Raw genomic sequence first — 18,341 nt, 5'->3', positions numbered from 1 at the left:
GCCTTCAGTTTACTAAAGCTGGGCGGACACTGAAATACAAACACAGATCTAATGACACTTCAGTTATATTTTTATTCTTCTCTCCTCAAGATGCTCCAACAGATTGTTCAGTGACTGTGAGTCCTGCTGGTGAAATCAGAGAGAACAGTAGAGTGACTGTGACCTGTAGCTGTGATGCTAACCCAGCATCTGAATACACTTGGTACAAGAAGAATAACAATCAACCTCTCAGTAGAGAAGCTCAGCTCGTCTTCAGCTCCATCAAGTCCTCTGACTCTGGAGAGTTTTCATGTAAAGCTGAGAACAATCTGGGAAAGCCGACCTATAAATGGATCTCTATTGATGTGAAATGTGAGTGAAACACTTTAAACAGCAACATTCAACATTTGGAGACTTTCCTTACTGACCTGATTTCTCTGTAGTTTCATAGTTTTCTCACACCTTGATTATCCTGTCTGTTAATGACTTTCAAATCTTCAGAAACCTTTTCACTAAATGCTGTTTTCATTTAAAGGTCAGTTATTAAACTACGTCTCTTTTTGAAGCATGAAAGCTTCCCTCTGTGTCAGTGAGTCTCTCTGCTGAGACCGTGGATGGTTAGAGATCAGGGCTGTAGCAGGAGGATCATCAGTATTTATCACTTTCAAAGATATGTTGTTTCAAAAGGATTTTAACTCATAGAGAAGTTCACATCTCTACAGCTTTAGACTGAGAGAATGTCAAATAAAAGATATTGATTCTAACAGGACATGAGGACTAATGCTTCACAGCTGGAATAATAAACTTAAAAAGGCTATATTTTTAATATTTTAAGTTTTAGACCACTGAAAAAAACTCTGAAAGATTTACATGTTCATTCTATGTTTAAAATAAACTTTTATCCTCCTCCAGATGCTCCAAAGCTTCCCTCTGTGTCAGTGAGTCCCTCTGCTGAGATAGTGGAGGGCAGTTCAGTGACTCTGAACTGTAGCAGTGATGCTAACCCAGCAGCTAATTACACCTGGTACAAGAATGGACCTCTAAACCTTAATCCCTCAAATGCAGGAGCACAGCTCGTCCTCAGTTCAGTCAACTCCTCGGCCTCTGGAGAGTATTACTGTGAAGCTGAGAACACGCTGGGGAGAAGGACATCCAAACACATCTCTATAAATGTCAAATGTGAGTAAAACACCTATTATTTAAAAAGTGTATCTACCGACCTAAAAACCCAACTTCCCCACTTTTTCCATTTTTTAGCCACTCAAATGTTTCGCTGAACTTTCCACATTCCTACTCTGCATTTATGTGGTGTCGGACACATCGGAAGAATTAGCTTCCAATTGGAAAATACAGATGAACGTCTGCTCAACTCGGAACAACAATTCAGAAACCCAACTTGCCGACTTAACGTCACATTTGTCATCATTCAGACTCAACCTACCTAAACTGACCGTTTCAACCTGTTAATCACGCACTTGGTTTGATCAACCCACCAAAACTACTTGGATAGGTTCAGGACACATTCAGTATGTTCACATGCTGTTAGAGATAGTCGATAAATTGTGTTAGTACGACTAAAACTGTAATAAATCAGTTCCTGTGGGGGCGCTGGAGTCCTATCGATGGCGGTCTCCATGCTGGAAATGCTGTCTCACCCTAACTTTCAGTCAACATAACAGGCTGAGAGCTGGAGCTGAGGTTTTAAACCTCTTGAGAAACCCTTATATGGCGCCTGCTTGTCAATCAGGTCAGCTATGCCTTCACCCCCCCGTACAGTGTGTGCTGATTGAGACATGAGCTAAAAAGACATATTTGTTTTTTTTAAAAGACGATGTTCACAATTTGGCCGTCTTCTTTGAATGGGTGTGTATGTGACTTCCTGTGCTCCTGCAGACAGCCTCTAGTGGACACTCGAAGAACTGCAGGATTTTACCCTTCAACATCTGCTTCATTTTTCAACAGTGGAGGTTTCTGCTTAGGACAGACTGATGATAGATACATCTGAACGCTTTGTTTTGGTCACCATTTCCCAGGGGGAGGGAAATCAGTGGCTGTTGCTGGAACAATCACGGTTGTTCTCCTGGTTATCGTGTTCCTCTCTGTCCTCGTGTGGATCAGGTGAGCTGCTTCGTTTCACTGAATCATTAAAAGTCAGTCATATCTAAAAAACATAATTCATCATACTTTTAAATTCTTCTCACAAGACAAAAGAGGGCTTCCAATGAACCGTCTGAGGCTGAAGAGAGACAAGAACACACGGAGCAGGTGAGAATAGTTCTGATTAATATCTTAGTACTAAATAAACGCTGATTCATTCAGACTGCTGTGTTACTCAGAAGTCGTTCATCCAGAAGAGTAAATGTGCTCGATATGGTCCGTCCAATAATCTGACCAAGCAAATATTTCACTCAGCCGACTGCTCAGAGCTGATCATCCTACAAGTACACAATCATTGCGTTAGTTTCTGCAGACATCATGAACAGTAGCTGCTGGTCATTAGAGAGCGCTAGGGCACCGCCAATCACTCCCCAGAAGAAGAATTTGTTTTAAATAAAGGCTGTACATACATGAACAATTTTAAAAGGAAATGTTTTGTAGTTATTGAGTTAAATGTTTAATCTGACCAAAGTTACTGATTGGAGACATGTCTCTTAACTTGGGCGCTAGACTCCAGCGCTCCGGGCCTCCATTGACTCTCATTATAATTTGCACATATTTACTCCGCTTCAAGACAAAAGATAGGAGTCTCAGGTAGCGCAGGAAAAATGTGCTCATTAGCGTATTACACACCACCAAAAGGGGGCAGCAGATGGACATGTCCCATGAACTGAGAATTAAAGAGCGAGTCATGCAGCGTCACTGGTTCAGAGCATTGAATGTATATTAAGATGGATCAGAGCAGCAGACCAGACTAGCATGAGTCAGCAGTTTTTAAAGTTTGTCTCCACAGAGTTTATGAAACATATGCCTGTAAGTACGAGTAAAATAAATCGTATCGTTAAATTACCGCAATGCTAATTAGCTTACTGGCATTTTCCGGCATGTGTTAGCATCAAGCTAAAGAACTAAGATCGCGGTTCATCTTAGAGAACTTATGCCCACCCTGGAGTACAAAGCACCAGCCAACACTGATCATGAAGCATGTTTTATACTTGCTGATGAGAAAGAACATTTCATATTTGTCCGATAGAAACAAATTCCTGAGGCTGTCTTTGAATTTTCCTCCTGTATAAAAACATGGACATCGTCTCAGTGATGTCACCCATTGGTTTCTGAAGTGAAATGTTGAAGCTCACTGATGGTGGTTGCCATATTGGAAATGCTGTCTTTGGGTGAACCTAGTAACAAGCAAAAATCTGGAGCTGAGGCGGGTCTTATGCCTCCTGACAAACGGCTACAACACGCCCACCTGGGAGTCAACTCAGCCACGCCCCTAATTATGTTTAACTGTTAGCGTTCATAAAATAAAAATGGTTAAATCCCCCCCTTCTACACTGTGTGCCAACACTCAAAGTATTTTAATAACATCATCACCATAAGTGCTGTTGCTGTGGCCTTTCCTATCTTGGTTGCGGTCCTCTGCTAGAATTCACTTTTTAAATGAAAAACCTCCACATGGTAAATATGCAGCTCAAAGTGATTTTGTTCACCTAATCAGGGACAACCAGAGGAGCAGGAAGACCTTCAGTATGCCAGCATACACTTCTCTAAAACCCAGGAGCCTCTGTACAGCAATACCAGACCAGCTCGGCCCCCCAGGAGAACGGAGCAGCAGGACGTCACTGAGTACGCTGCCGTCAAATTTACCAGGAACAGCACCGCCATGAGGTGAGCAGCTGAGAAAACATTAAACTCTCACTATAAGATAAAAGCTGTTTTCGCTCTTATCTTCCTCTGATGTGTTTGTACTTTAATCCTGTAATGGACGTGTTGGTAACTCAATTCTTTTAGTTAAACTTCATGTTGATCAATTTTCCCCTTCAGAACCAGAAGTAAAGAACCTGAAGAGGATCCAGCTGCTCTGTACAGCACCGTCAACAAAAGCCGATGACCTCGACAGGCACTGTGTTCACACTCTGTTTTAGATTTCATATATTTGAATGTATGCAGGTCGCTTCTGATTTTACAACACATGTCTTATGAACTGCTCCTTAAAGATTATACCTTTGTAATGATTTTAACGGCCTGATAAATGTAACATAAAGCAGCCTCGCTTTTTACCTCCAATCTGTCAAATCTACCACACATGGGAAGTATTTCATGACTTAGACTGGGTGGTATGTAGGGATGTGCGCCATTAGCATGCTAATGCTAGGTACCAGATCTGCTCGGGTGGTCACATCTGCTCGGGGTCTTGCGTCTGCTTGTTTACATTACACAATATGATCGACTGTACGCCTGTATGATGATGTAGCACATGCTCAGAGGGGGTTCACTTGGTCCCCCCATTATGTCTCTGCCTCATTCAGGTTGAAGACAAAACGTCACAGGGACGTAAATATCGCAGCTTGAAACGGCAGTCTGAACAGGGCTACAGAGAAGCAGACCAGACCTCTGGTTTCAGAGAAACAACGTCTTTTTGTTCTGTTGAAGGTCAGAGCAGGAACGTGGAAAAACATTGACCTCTGTTTTCTATAGAATACCATCAGTGGCGAATCTAGAGTCTGTTGGGGCCCTAGGAAAAAATTAATTGGGGGCCCCTCCAACCCGTTTCAATCATTATGTCCCGACGCTTCCTGTCTTTTTTTTAACTCACATTTTTCCTGTTCTGACAAATGTTGGTTTGCAAAGGAGAGGGAGTGCTGTCAGATGGGGCCCCCTTTAGGGAGGTATCCTACTGTCGTTGCAAAATTTGTACATTTTGAGCCACTGCTGTGGTTTAAAGTTTGTCAGCCCTTGGAGGCCCCCTACTGGCCTGGGGGCCCAATCAGCTGCCTGCCTTGCCTGTTGACAAACAGCTCCTCTGAATACCATCGACAGAGACGCTCTTAGACTGATGAATAAAAGTCTTTGAATGTATTCTTGTAGCTTTTTGTGTTATTTTTGTATACGGCTGCTCTTTGTTTGTCTGAAACTTTGTTGACTCTTCTGCTGCCTGATTGGCCAGGATGCTCCTCCTGGTTAAATACAATGAAATAAAATAATGAAAGATGGATCAGAGATTTGTGAGTGAAATCTTCTGAGAAATGTGACTATTTATTTATGTTATGTCTTTCTTAAAACCCTGATAGGAAGATGTTAATCATGACCTTCATCTGATACATACGTCTGCACTTTTGAACTTTAATCGGAGGGAAACTCGTCTCACTGTGAAGTACAAAGACCCTTCACTTTTATCATCAAACATCTGAGGTAAACCCTTCTTCTTCCTGTGAGAGATATCTTCATGCTGAGTGGGCAGATTTTTAAGTTCTTATCTCATCTTTAAGTAAGCGTTTCCTTTAAACTGTGTTTCCACTCATGTAGACTCCTTCTCATCAGAAAGTATCTAAAACAAGAGGCCAAGTTGGAAGAAGACTTTAATAAAAACGGGTCGTCGCTCTCTGCACCTCCCTCTAATCTACCTAACAAGAAATAAAACTAACCTACAGACAACAAGAGAGCTGAAAATAAGACTGCTGGATTTCATTCAGGAGAGATAAGTACAAGACTCAAAGCCTTATTGTACTTCATTATGTGTTTTATTCTGATTTTAGGTTTGGCATTGTAAACATATGTTTCCCACTTTACAAAACTCCTTAATTTCTTAGTATGATGATGTATGTCTTACTAAAACAAACTAACGGGGGCGCTGGTGGCGCAGTGGTTGGTGCGCATGCCCCATGTATGGAGGCTATGGTCCTCCAAGCGGGCGGCCCAGGCTCAAATCCCACCTGTGGCTCCATTCCCGCATGTCATACCCCACTCTCTCTCTAACTGATTTCCAACTCACTGTCCTATCTCTCCAATTAATGGCACAAAAAGCCCAAAAATAAATCTTTAAAAAAACAAAACTCATTATTTTAGTTTCCTTTTGTGATCTCTTTTAACTGATGAACATTGAAGACCCTTAAGTCCGGTTCTTCCCTCAGCTGTAGCCTTCACATCAGGTCCAATCTTTTAAACTTGTTTCCTTCCCAGTTCGTCCCAACAGGTTGTTCCATGCAGGCTGAATGTCTGGTTGTGGGTTAAAAAGCTCTGTTTCACAATAAGGAGTAAGTTGATTAATGTAACTTTAAAACTGATATATCACTCTATTACTGACAAGGATTACACAGGCCCATAACTGTCCAATGTTTCAAAACAATCACATTGATAACCAGGAATCTACCCTCAAGATAAGACGACTTTGTGCACGTCAAAATACCTGTCATGTAGGGTCACATGGTGCATTCATGTGATGTCGGACACATCGGAAAAACAAGTTTTCGAGTTGTAAAATGCACATGAACGCCTGCTCAAGTCGCAACAACAACTCGGAAACTCAGAAAAGAATTAGGTGCCCGACTTCCCGACTTGACGTCAGAATCTCTATGACATGGGGGGCAAAATATATCATGTATATCAGCTCAAATATAACTCATAACAGTAAATGCCCAGGGACAACAGATGGAAATAAGCTAGCTAAATCTGATACAAAGCATCTCTTCTCTTCTGAGACTAATGTTGTTGTTTTCTTTATGCTGTCCCTGTTTCTAAACTAAACTAAACTAACTAGCATTTCTCTGATCTTCTTCTTTGTAGCATCAACGCTGTTTTGTGCTGTTGTCACAACATTCAGACTTTCTGAACTGAAATCACACGAACACACTGAAGTCGGAAGAACGACTTCCCAACTCGTAAACTTGGATCACTGAGCAGCACCTGAATGCAGCAACAGAGGTATTGTCCCCAAATCAGACATCACACACCTGTTCTATTTTTACTTATAAAACACAGCACAGTCTACTTGATGAAACATTTGTAAACAGCACACACTTTAAAATCATTATACGTACATATCATTGAAATACCAGGTCCTGAAAATATTTTTAGCTGTCAGGGCTTGCTCTTATTCTGACTTATGCATAAAAAGAGGAAGGGTGAGTGTGGTCTTTTTTCTGTTTAACACAAGTTAACTATAACATTTTTTTTAAGTGTCTTAAAAGACCACATCCTCATTTTAAGAAGAAGAAAGTTTAATGTGACGACCTCACACCAGTGTGTCTCATGGATGTGATGAGAGGAGCAGCTATGAGTTTAACAGCAGCAGCGAGTGGATTTGTCGTCTTCCTTCTCTCTGTGCCAGGTAACTTACTTCCACATTTATACTTCAAGGCAAAGAGCAGACTTTAAAAAGTCAGAGGAGATGTCATTTTAAATTCAATACAAAATATTGAAGTTTCTGTCACGACTGTTTCTGTTTATAGGAAGTCCAGCAGACTCCTTTAACCTAAAATTATAAACTTTAAGGATCATGCACCATTTGAACTGGAAGAGTTGTGTTGAGATGTTTTCTTTAAAATAGTTGATCTGCATTCCTCCAAACTGACCGTTAGCATGTTTTTGGTCCCTGGTGGAGGGTGGTGCCCCATAGTTATTCATTCTGGTTGATGATTTATGTTTTTCAGTAGATATTAGAATGAAAGGTGTTGTTGGTGTGCATGTGTGGAGGCCAGAGCAGGCCCTAACCATTTTGGTGCCCTAGGAAAGATTTCAGCGGTTGCCCCTTAAATTGTAGACAGTTTGACCACTAATATATTATATTCATCCACTTAAAGAAAACTGGCATACAGTTTTATATTTAACATTAATTATTTATTTAAAAATAAAAAATACTTTAAATAAACATGAATAAAATGGTAATAACTCTAATAATTTTTATAATTAAATACAAATAACTAGTGTAATAGAACAAACAATATCAAACAGTGCAGGGAGCAGAAGTGGACACAGACGGCCCAGGGATGGATTTAAATATTTTGATTGCATCTGGAGAGAGAAGATGAGCATTTGTGAAACGGTGGGCATTTTATAATATAGTGTGAACACAAAATATTATTTCCTCTTCAGAGCAGAACAGAAACCTCAGCATAGTTTTTCATGTGAGCGTAAATATTTTCCTAACCAGACCTACAGCATGCACACAGATCTATTCAGAGAGAGGCTTCATGCACAAAATGCATTTATGCTCTTAGACATCAATACTCTAAAGGCAAGAGCTTAAAACTATTAATGACAACAGGAGGAGGAAAATAAACATTTTTAATCGAGTAGGGTGAAAGTTAACGAAATACACAAAGATGTCAATAAATATAAAAGTAGGTTTTGTGTCCCAAACAACATTAGAACAAAAGAAGAAGTGTATTTCTTAAAGTGGTTATTTTCTTAACATGAATAATCTTAACCTAATAAAGTGGAAATAACTGATGTTAACTGGAGCTAGGAAACACAGACGTTACTATCATCCATCCATAACAAGCTAGCTTAACTACAACAGATAATTGATCCGTGCAGCACGTTACCTCTGTGTCTTTTTCACATTTTTTCTCCTCTTCTTCTTTTTCGTCCCTGGGCTCCTGAGGGCTTTGTTGTTGTTTACATTATGGTCATTTAAAAACGTGATATTAATTGTTAATTAATTGATATTAAGTATGGTCAGTGTCACTCAATTCTAATAAGTCACCTGCCCTCGTCCTCCACAAGGAGCAGGTAACGAGCAGCTTTGTTGTGATGAGCCGCGTCAAGCAGGAGACAAGAAAATAGAGCCTTTTTAAAAATGTGATAGTTGTGTTTTCATGGCTTCTTTTCTATCATTATTAAAGGATAGCATGGAAATTATATTAGATAAATAATATTTAATGATATTTAAACACATTTTTCCTTCTATTTCTTTTTCTTATCTTCAAGTTTTCTGCCGCATTCATATGGGTGCCAGCGGCGCCCCCTATGGATGATGGCACCCCTAGCATTTGCCTATACTGCCTATGCCATGGGCCGGCCCTGGTGGAGGCTGTGGTTCTCCGGGTGGGCGGGCGGGTGGGTTTGTGTCTGTGGCCTGTGGTTCCTCTCCTGCATGTCGTTTCCTGCTCTCTCTCCCTCCAGATTCTGACTCTGTCCACTGTCCTGTCTCTGGATAGGGGCGTAAAATACCCTAAAATAAGCCTTAATATATTTTAATATCAATACTTATATATATTATTATTGGTAGTAGTATCTTGTTAATAACTGAATTGCTAAACATCTAATCCCACAAGTTTGAAAATGCTGTCTCTCTCTTTATTATCTACCCATCACAGTTTTTGCTCACACCTCATTTCTCAGCAGATTCCATTCACACTCTGCTGTCGCCTCATCACGGACAGGAAACAACTCAGCAGAGCAGACAGTTTAGTTCTCATGTACTCCACCCTTCTAATATTTATTTATTTTACCTCCTGGTCACATAAAACAGTTTTAAACACAAATGTTCTCGACACTGAGACCCCTGGCTGCACCCTCTATATCACGTCTTTATCGTCTTTAATAGAGATCAGCTGTACGTCTTCAACTGTTGCTCCGCCTCTTTTCCTTTTTGCAGTAACCTCTATCAATAACAGATATCTGTATATTAATGCAGAGTCTGTACATGCATGACCATTTGGATATATGAAGTGTTCTGCTGTCTGGTTGGTGGTTGAATAGTATTGACAAATGATGTTTGAACAGTCTAAGATTGTGTTCACACCTTGCATTGTCATCCCTGGGTGATCGTATAACAAGTGGACAATACCTTAGTACAGGCGTTCAAACTTTGCATGGACAGAATCTGTTGTTCTCCCAGGTTTTAAGTTGAGTGGGCGGTCCTAAATGCTGCAGTGGACGCATGAGTGTTTACACTATCAATCCAATGTGAACAAATGCATGCCACACCACGTCTGTATGTGGTCCGAGCTGTCAGAACTCAGCCCATCCTCAGGAGGCATTGGGGCGCGTTCACACCGAGCATTAAGGCTATCCACTTGTCATCAGATCAACAAAGACGGATGTTAATGAAATGTGTGAAGAGCCTCTTCAGGCGTTTTCACATCTAGCCTGTTTGGTTCAGTTCAAAATATCTTGAGTCTGTAGCAAGTTTGTGCTGGTGTGAAAGCTGTCAATCAAACCCTGGTGCAGACCAAACAATCATATCTGGATCGCTTGAAAAGGGGGGTCTGGGTTCACTTGTTTTTTGTGCAACTTATAGAAAAACAGGAAACAGTCTTATTTGTAATTAAACCAGCTAAATTAGCCAGTATCTCAGAGAATTATGGGTAGGTTTGTTCACCTTTCACGACCACCACAGCAGCATGAAGAATCATGTTAGGCAGACTGTAAATAGTAACTTCTGCACAAAGAGACTTGACCTTTTCTACTTTATTAGGATAGCTGCTAGCTTTGTCTCACTCTGACATCAGGTGTAGTCGTACTAGTTGAAGCACCTCCACTATGAATGAAGGTTTGACTCATGATGCTGCTCTTACTGTAACTGTGGTTCTTGATGTGCTCTATTTTACAGTGATTCAGGGTCAGGCTGGCTGGGGAGTGACTTACTCCTCTACTAAAGTCTGTGCCTTAAGAGGATCAACAGTCGTACTAAGGTGCACCTACAGCTACCCATCGCGATTCAATTATCAGTCTACTACAGTTCAGAAGTCCTTCTGGTTTACTAAAGTCCAGGATGGAGAACCTGTAGATCTGCAAACAGACTCACAGTACACAGGTCGTGTGACCTACAGTTCTAAATCGAAGGACTGCACTCTGACAATCACAAATGTGGGAAATAGTGACTCAGCTGTTTACAAGTTCAGGTTCATAACAAACCATCAAGATGGAAGTTATACTGGTGATCCCGGAGTCACTTTGTCCCTCACAGGTAATGTTTTCATTCATTTGTTGATTATTTTAAAAACAATAAAACAACAATATCAATGTCTTCTTTTATATTTGTGCATATAAATATAGACAGTGTGAAATTTCCTCTCTGTTCTCTCTCCACAGATCCAGATCTTCATGTGGGCACATATAGATATTCTTCTTCTTGGGCAGATCTGACGTGTGTCAGCAGTTGTACTCTCCCTCCTCATTCCTCCTACATTTGGTTCAAGAATGGAGAGAAAATCCCCAGAAAAACATCCTCGACTTACTCAGAAACTTTAATAATGCAGACAGCTATTCCTGTGCTTTACAGGGGCACCAGGATTTCCCCTCTCCTCCAGTGTGTGAGTTAACTTCACAATCTGCTTCGAACAAAACAACATCTGGTGGTGGAGACGTGTAACTACTTGTTTTTTTTCTCTTGTGAGTTTTTACTCTGTTTTAAATGATTTGTTTAATTTTCCAGGTGTTCATGGTGAAACCTGTAACAGAGTAAAGTACGATGTCAGAACCATCTGTGCACCCAAAGGCTCATCAGTGGACATTTATTGTACTTACAACGGTCATGAAGCGGTCACTTCAAAGTTCTGGTTCAGTCCTGAACATAGTCAGCATTGGTATCAGTCAAATCGTGTTCAGGTCTCTGAAAGAGAGAGTGGACGCTCCACTCTGAGAATCTCTGACCTGAGAGAGAGCGATTCAGCCCAGCATCGTTTCAACTTTACAACAAGAAGCTTTGAATGGAGGAGCAGTTTACCTGGAACAACTCTGACTGTCACAGGTACTAATGAACGCAGAGCCATGGAGACACACAAACACAGAACCTGAACTCATCACTATCAGTTTGTACTCACTGTTTTATATGAACAAACAGGTCATGCTTGTGTGTTAATGATAAGAGAGCCTTTGTGATGAATGTCACCACTCAGCGTCTTTTACTTTAGAGCAGTGGTTCTGAACTGGTGGGTCGGGACCACAAAGTGGGTCGCAGAGCCGTTTTCAGTGGGTTGTGAATTTGTGTTTGGAAACATAAAGTGTGCCAAAAAGTCTATGAGTGCTTTAAACATGTTTTGTACCATCTGAGGTCCAAACTGCACAACATTTAAATACATCTCATTGGTTGACAAATATCAGATGATTTGGTTTACACTTCCTCATAGTTGATATTCGGTCTTGAGGCGAGACCAGTTGAGAACCAACGATTTAGAGCAATCCAACCTTTTAGCAGCTTCTCTGAGTTTTTTAGTTTCAAATCTTTGAACTCTTCAGGTAGAAGCTTTTGTCCTTTTCTTTTCTTTGGAAACCAATTTTTATTTGAAGAGCCCTAATTCTTAACAAACGTTACCTAAAGACAATCTGAAGAGGGGAAGCTTGTTTAGGCTCGGTTTTACACCAAGCTGTAAAGTATGTCAGACAGAAATGATCATAATAGAAAAGACGCCTAATTTGTGTGCGCTGACTGAGTCAGACCAAAAAAAGGCATTTTAATCCAAGTTCTCTGTTGGAGCTTTTGTCAGAATAAAGGCTGTGTGGCCACAGACTCTTAGTTTTCTTGCTTTGACTTCTAGATATTGTGGAAGTTCAAATGATGTGCATCTAAATCTAATCTCTCTCTTTTTAGAACAGAGACAATTCACTTTTTTTTCCTCCATATCCAGCGTTACAGGTTCAGGTTAAAAGGATAAGAGCCGATCAGCATTCCATTGAGGTGGAGATGACGTGTCACAGCAGCTGCAGTGAAGTCGGTCGTCTCTCATACGTCTGGTTCAGGAACAAACATAAAATAACCAGAGCTGTGACTTCTACCTATAAAGGCTGGTTTTATCTTGAGGATGAAATCTCCTGTGCCTTAAACGGACATGATCGATTCCCCTCTCCTTCAGTGTGTGAGTAAACTTGACTAAATCACAAAACACACTTAAAGACTAACGCCACAGCACACTTACACTTTAAGTTCCCTTAAAACCCTGCTGGAATCTTATAGATTTAAAAGTCCAATGTGTAAAATATTTCCTGAATTAAATTATAAACTGACCTCAGTATATCATCAGACATTGAGGAAACAAGCGATGTTGAAGTGGTGTGGAACGGAAAACCAACAGGTGTTGCAGCGATGGAAGCGGGCAAGAGAAGTGGTTCAGATAGAAGTGATTGTACCCGACCTAAAAAGCCTCTGCATGTTTCTAATAAGCTCCACGAGCAGAAACGTGCTCAAACTAGGATCAATATTGGAGATGCTTTTGAAAAATGGAGAGAGGTTAGAACACAGAAAGGTTTACAGACCCATGCAGAGCTGGATAAACACTGAAGCTTCAGAGTCCACCACATGGTGACCTGAGTGAGCATCCACTCTAGAGAGGAGGGGGGGGGGGGGGGGGGGGAGACAGCTCAATGTTTAGAATTTGGACTGCAGTACCCATTTTAAACACTAGGGGTCAGAGTAACATACTGCTCCTTTAACTCTGTTTACAAATGAGTAATATTAAACTGCTCGGTAACAATTTTCAAATGATCACAACAGAGTTAAAACAGAATCTGAGTACAAAAGCAACCAAAGATTAAGCTTCAGTCTCGTGAAGATATCAGTGATGAAGCAAAAGCTAAAACGATTAACACATATTCAATGTTTTAGAAAAAGACTCCTCAAGATAAAGTGGAATTGCATGGCCTTTGTTTAACAGTTTGTTACATAGACTGCACAGAATTGATGACAAGACAAAATAAAAAAGAAGTAAAATCAGGCTCCATGGTCAGCACTTTACAGTCACTGTGACAGAAAGATGAATGAAAAAGGAACATAAAGACATCTAGATAAAAATGAACATGTATCTATGATCAAATGTTCTTATCTTTGAGTAATGTCTCCTGATGTCTTCCTCAGATGCTCCAAAGCTTCCCTCTGTGTCAGTGAGTCCATCTGCTGAGATAGTGGAGAACAGTACTGTGACTCTGACCTGTAGCAGTGATGCTAACCCAGCAGCTAATTATACCTGGTACAAGAAGAATGGGAACCCAGACTTTCAACCTCTCAGTAAAGGACCAGAGCTCGTCTTCAGCTCCGTCCAGTCGTCTGACTCTGGAGAGTTTTACTGTGCGGCTGAGAACGATCTGGGGAGGAGAACATCTGAACACTTTATCTCTGATGTGAAATGTGAGTGAAAAATGACAAACAGTTTTTATCTCTCCCGTCTCTTGAATTTCATTCACACTAAGCTACAATCTGTAGCTGAGGTAAAATTTGAGTTTTGTGAAATATGTTTCAGACCATCAACAGCTAAAATGTTGCTACACAAAGTTATTCACACTTTATGATTTAATTACTCTGTGCTATGGTGGTAGCATACCTCAACATAGAATAATCACTGCTAACACATCTTCTCCAGATGCTCCAAAGCTTCCCTCTGTGTCAGTGAGTCCCTCTGCTGAGATAGTGGAGGGCAGTTCAGTGACTCTGACCTGTAGCAGTGATGCTAAACCAGCAGCTAATTACACCTGGTTCAAGGAGGATGAAGACTCACCAACAGCTTCAGGACAGATCTTCACCATCTCTACCTTCAGTGCTGATCACAGTGGGAGATATTACTGTGAAGCGCAGAACACAAGAGGACGTCATAACTCCACCTTACATCTGCTTGTTGTGGCAGGTAAGCTTCACCCACACTGTTTCACAGGTCATATGACTCTATGACAGGAACAGCGGTCTAAAGGAATAACAACACTCTGATTCAGTCGGGAAGGCCACCCAATAGACCTCCGTAAAGGTTCTCCATTAGTCAGTCTCTTGGTATAACTAAAGACTTCCTCGATTGAATTCTTCACAGGACGCCTTCCAGAGACTCCGAGAGGGGTTCAGTTTAGTTCAGTTTAGTTTCTTAGGATATCAGGTTAAGGTTAGGCTGACAGTACCTCTGCAACACTGAGGCACGAGGGGAAGGCGGACCTGGATTACAGCAATGCTGCAGCTTTTCTTCCTGAGGTCCACAACACCCATTACAGTGTGACTGTGTCATCTTACAACTTAAAACCAACATAACACTCATTAACATAAACAACATTCAATACACAGCTTTCATCCTAACACATAACATTACAGGACTAACAGCAAGACAAAACATGAACACAATGACAGGGTGAGGACAGCTTCTAGGAAATTATGATCATACGATTTTTCAATCCATGGCAGTGACATTTGAACCCGTTCAGTTCCTCTGTACACAATCTACTGATGAGTTAAAGAATATATATACATGTACCTGCAAAATGCATCTGTCTAAACATACACACACATAAACAAGAAGCAAATAGAACAATCAAAGAGTTACAGGAGGAACATAAATCAAATAAAATGTATAGCTTGTTGGATGGCAATAGATGAATTTACTCGGTCAAAAGATACTGCTTTAATAAACATTTGAATTTAGTTTTCTTGTTTTCTTAGTTCATGTATCTTTGAAGTGAGTTCCATTCCTGCATTGCTCAAAACATTTACTGTTTGTTTAATTGAGTTGGTTCTTGCTTTAGGTAAAATGAAGTTCCCTCCTGTTGCATGCCTGGTTGAGTAGTTTTGAGATGCTGAACTAAACGTTACATTTTTAAGTCTTTGTCACAATAATGTTTTTGATAAATGTCAAAAGTGAGTATCGTAGTCTGTTTTTAACAGTAACAGGGTGTTTGTCCTTCGTTTGGGTCTTATTTCTTTTTCAATTTCACCAAAAGAAATTACAATAAGTTGTAAGAATGTGTTCATGACGTGTTTTTACTTGTAAGGTTAACTTTCTGTCTCTGTCTGTTTCAGCAGGAGGATGGAAACTGACGACTGCTGTGACAGTTCCTGCTATTTTCCTCATTATCATACTCATCTTTGTCGTCATATGGATCATGTGAGCAGTTCTTTTTCAGCAAATACTTGTTCATGATTAATGCATTGTACCCTCACAAACAACAATATGGTTTACTTTTCTATTTGAATGCACCTCACCAGAAAGAAGAGGGCCTGCAAGCAACCGTCTGAGCCCGGAGACAGACCAGAGAACAGTGAACAGGTGAGGAAGTCTCTGAATTTATGAATCAGGGACGGTTGAACTCTTGACATAGTGTTTGATTTGTTTGCCTACAGCAATGTTTGTCCTATTTGTTTGCTGTAAGTGCTTAAGCTTTTGCTCTCTCCATCCTGGTGCTTCACATGTTGGGTTTTTCCAAAAAACTGATGATTTTCTGAGAGCTCCCCAAAAAAGGAAAGTGAGACCTTTTGGGTTGCGTTGCTTTCCTGGCCATGATAAAGACACCCAAGGATCATCAGCATTCAACAAGGCAAACCATAACATTATGAACTGCTTTTAATGAAACACCAAAAACAGGATTGGTTTCTGATTCAAGTCTCAAGTTCCCTCTTTTGCTTTCAGTAAAATTACAACTTCTGTCTCTGTAAATAACTCAAGCCTTGAATCCTGTCTTTCAAAAGTCTGTCTGTAAATAATTGAATACTCTGTGTTGTCCGGTGTTCACAGATACAACCAGCAGAGGAGCAGGATGAGCTTCAATATGCCACTGTCGACTTTTCCAGGAACCAGGCTGATCCTCTCTACTCCAACATCCAACCAGTTAAACCCCAAAGACACAAGAAGAAGAAGAAGGAAGAAGAAGAAGGAGAACAAGAGGAGATGGTTGAGTACTCTGTGGTTAACTTTAACAGCGGCGGTGCAGCCCAGAGGTAAAACAACTCCTCACATAACATGATCTTTAACCACAAAACTATTGTTTTCATCATTCTGTTTATTGTGTTTTCATCATTTACTGTGATCACTGTTGGCCTGTTATCATATAATCTCATGTCTTTCTTCTTCTCAGCACCAGTGGTCAGCAAGCTGCAGATCCAGCTGCATTGTACAGTACAGTCAACAAACATGGACGAAGAAACCTCTAGTTTACTCTCATCCAATGAAATCCTTACAGGAAACCACTTTGAGAATGAATCCTCGGGACAGACTCCTTCAAGAACGCAGCTAGACCTGCATTTAACAAATGACTTAAAACAGATAAATGATGTTAGTATTAAGCTTTGTGAATGACTTGCTGTGGTCCACCTTTAAAGTGATTATGAATTATTTTACAGGATTAATAATATGAGTTTTACATTAACAAGACTCAGGTTTCAACAAATCAAACAAGTATTACTAGTTAAAAAGTATTTACCTTTATTGTTAATTGTTGTTGTGAAGATTCTTATTTTGCATTCATCTGTTTCTTATTGTTTTGTGGGGGAAGCTTTTATTTTGGAGGCTGATTTGCTTCTTACCTGCTTTAAACCGGATATTAAAAGACTCAGGTAGGTAGACAGTCAGTGTGTTAATTGATTAAAAAAACTCACTGTTATCCACGCCCTCACATTTTAGCAACCAGCTGGAAGGTGTACAAGGTACAACCTTTGTAATCTTTATGATGTTTTCAGTGATTTATTTAAGCGTGCTAGCCTTCAGCTCAGCCATGCTATCTCATTCGCTCGCCCTTAGACCTTGGTTAATTGAGTCCTGTTAAATGTAGTTATTATGTTGATTTTTTTGCTAAATTTAATTGCTCATTTTACGTGTATTTAAGGCCTATAGTTATCAATACGTGATTTATATATATTCTTTGGTGTAGTTAGTAAATGTTATTAATATGGTTCTTTAACTTTGTTGTTTGACTTGGTAAAAATGTTCTAAATTAACCTGACTATCTATTTTTATACCTTATCTCTTGTTATGTGTTAATATTATAAATATTTATGGTCCTTTTCTCTGTTTTGGGTTTAATGGTTATTTGCATGTTTATAAAGTTTGTCTTTCTGTTGTGTTTTATGTACAGCTCTTACGGTTTGTTTGTGAGTTATTGCACAGCATGAAGCAAAAAAGTAAAGTAACATAAACCAACAGATAAAGGATTCATCAATTGCTGTAGCTGGGTTTGCTACAGCTACCATGCCCATTCCAGGTGGTCAGATTTAAATGCACCTGTAGCCTGTGTGTGGTGTCGGTAAGAGAGCAGAAACACACCGAGCACAAAGGTTGTACTGTCACCACACGTTTGGCATTCATCTAAATGTCTGTAGTTAGTTCACCTGTTGCTTATATCCTTGCTTTTATTCACTTACAAGTTTTACTTAAATGGTTCTCTTGTAATGTGTCACAGATGTAAATGAGTAATGTAAAATGTTTACACTTCCTGAACCAAATTTCAATGAAATACTTCTGCAAACAATGTAAAAAGGGATCAAATGTAAATTTCATTTTTCCAAACAATCAGAGATGAATGACAAAATGTAAATGTCCTGACTCTGACTCTCTGATGTTTCACTGCCCTCTAGTGGAGAGGCTTTTATTCTCACATTCAGGCTTCATCATTCAGTGCTCCCTAAATGGGATAAATAAACATTTTAATTTATCATTTAATTTATGATATAATATGTATAATCCATCGAGCAACACCCCCGAGTCTTCGTTACCCAGCTTCCCTGAGTCTCCACAGTCCCA

General features: G+C 40.0%; 2 protein-coding genes across 2 annotated transcripts; both read left to right on the top strand.

The window, feature by feature from the left end:
• Positions 1 to 546: 546 nt before the first annotated feature.
• LOC109979712 (sialic acid-binding Ig-like lectin 6) lies at positions 547 to 4,187 on the top strand. Its single transcript, XM_065955334.1, has 6 exons — positions 547 to 568; positions 892 to 1,158; positions 2,013 to 2,097; positions 2,184 to 2,244; positions 3,638 to 3,807; positions 3,964 to 4,187. The coding sequence occupies exons 1-6, from the start codon at positions 547 to 549 to the stop codon at positions 4,028 to 4,030; spliced, it is 672 nt and encodes a 223-aa protein (XP_065811406.1). The 3' UTR covers positions 4,031 to 4,187.
• An 8,759-nt stretch (positions 4,188 to 12,946) lies between these two features.
• On the top strand, positions 12,947 to 16,547 carry LOC136179265 (B-cell receptor CD22-like). The gene is made up of 6 exons (XM_065955275.1): positions 12,947 to 12,956; positions 13,715 to 13,984; positions 14,244 to 14,477; positions 15,629 to 15,713; positions 15,815 to 15,875; positions 16,341 to 16,547. Exons 1-6 carry the CDS (start codon positions 12,947 to 12,949, stop codon positions 16,545 to 16,547), a joined length of 867 nt encoding a protein of 288 aa, XP_065811347.1.
• The last annotated feature ends 1,794 nt before the right edge of the window (positions 16,548 to 18,341 follow it).

The sequence above is a fragment of the Labrus bergylta genome, chromosome 1 (genome assembly GCF_963930695.1).
Source record: "Labrus bergylta chromosome 1, fLabBer1.1, whole genome shotgun sequence".
Lineage (NCBI taxonomy): Eukaryota > Metazoa > Chordata > Actinopteri > Labriformes > Labridae > Labrus > Labrus bergylta.
Note: the sequence above shows the minus strand (reverse complement) of the source record. Positions and strands in the feature narration are given on the sequence as shown.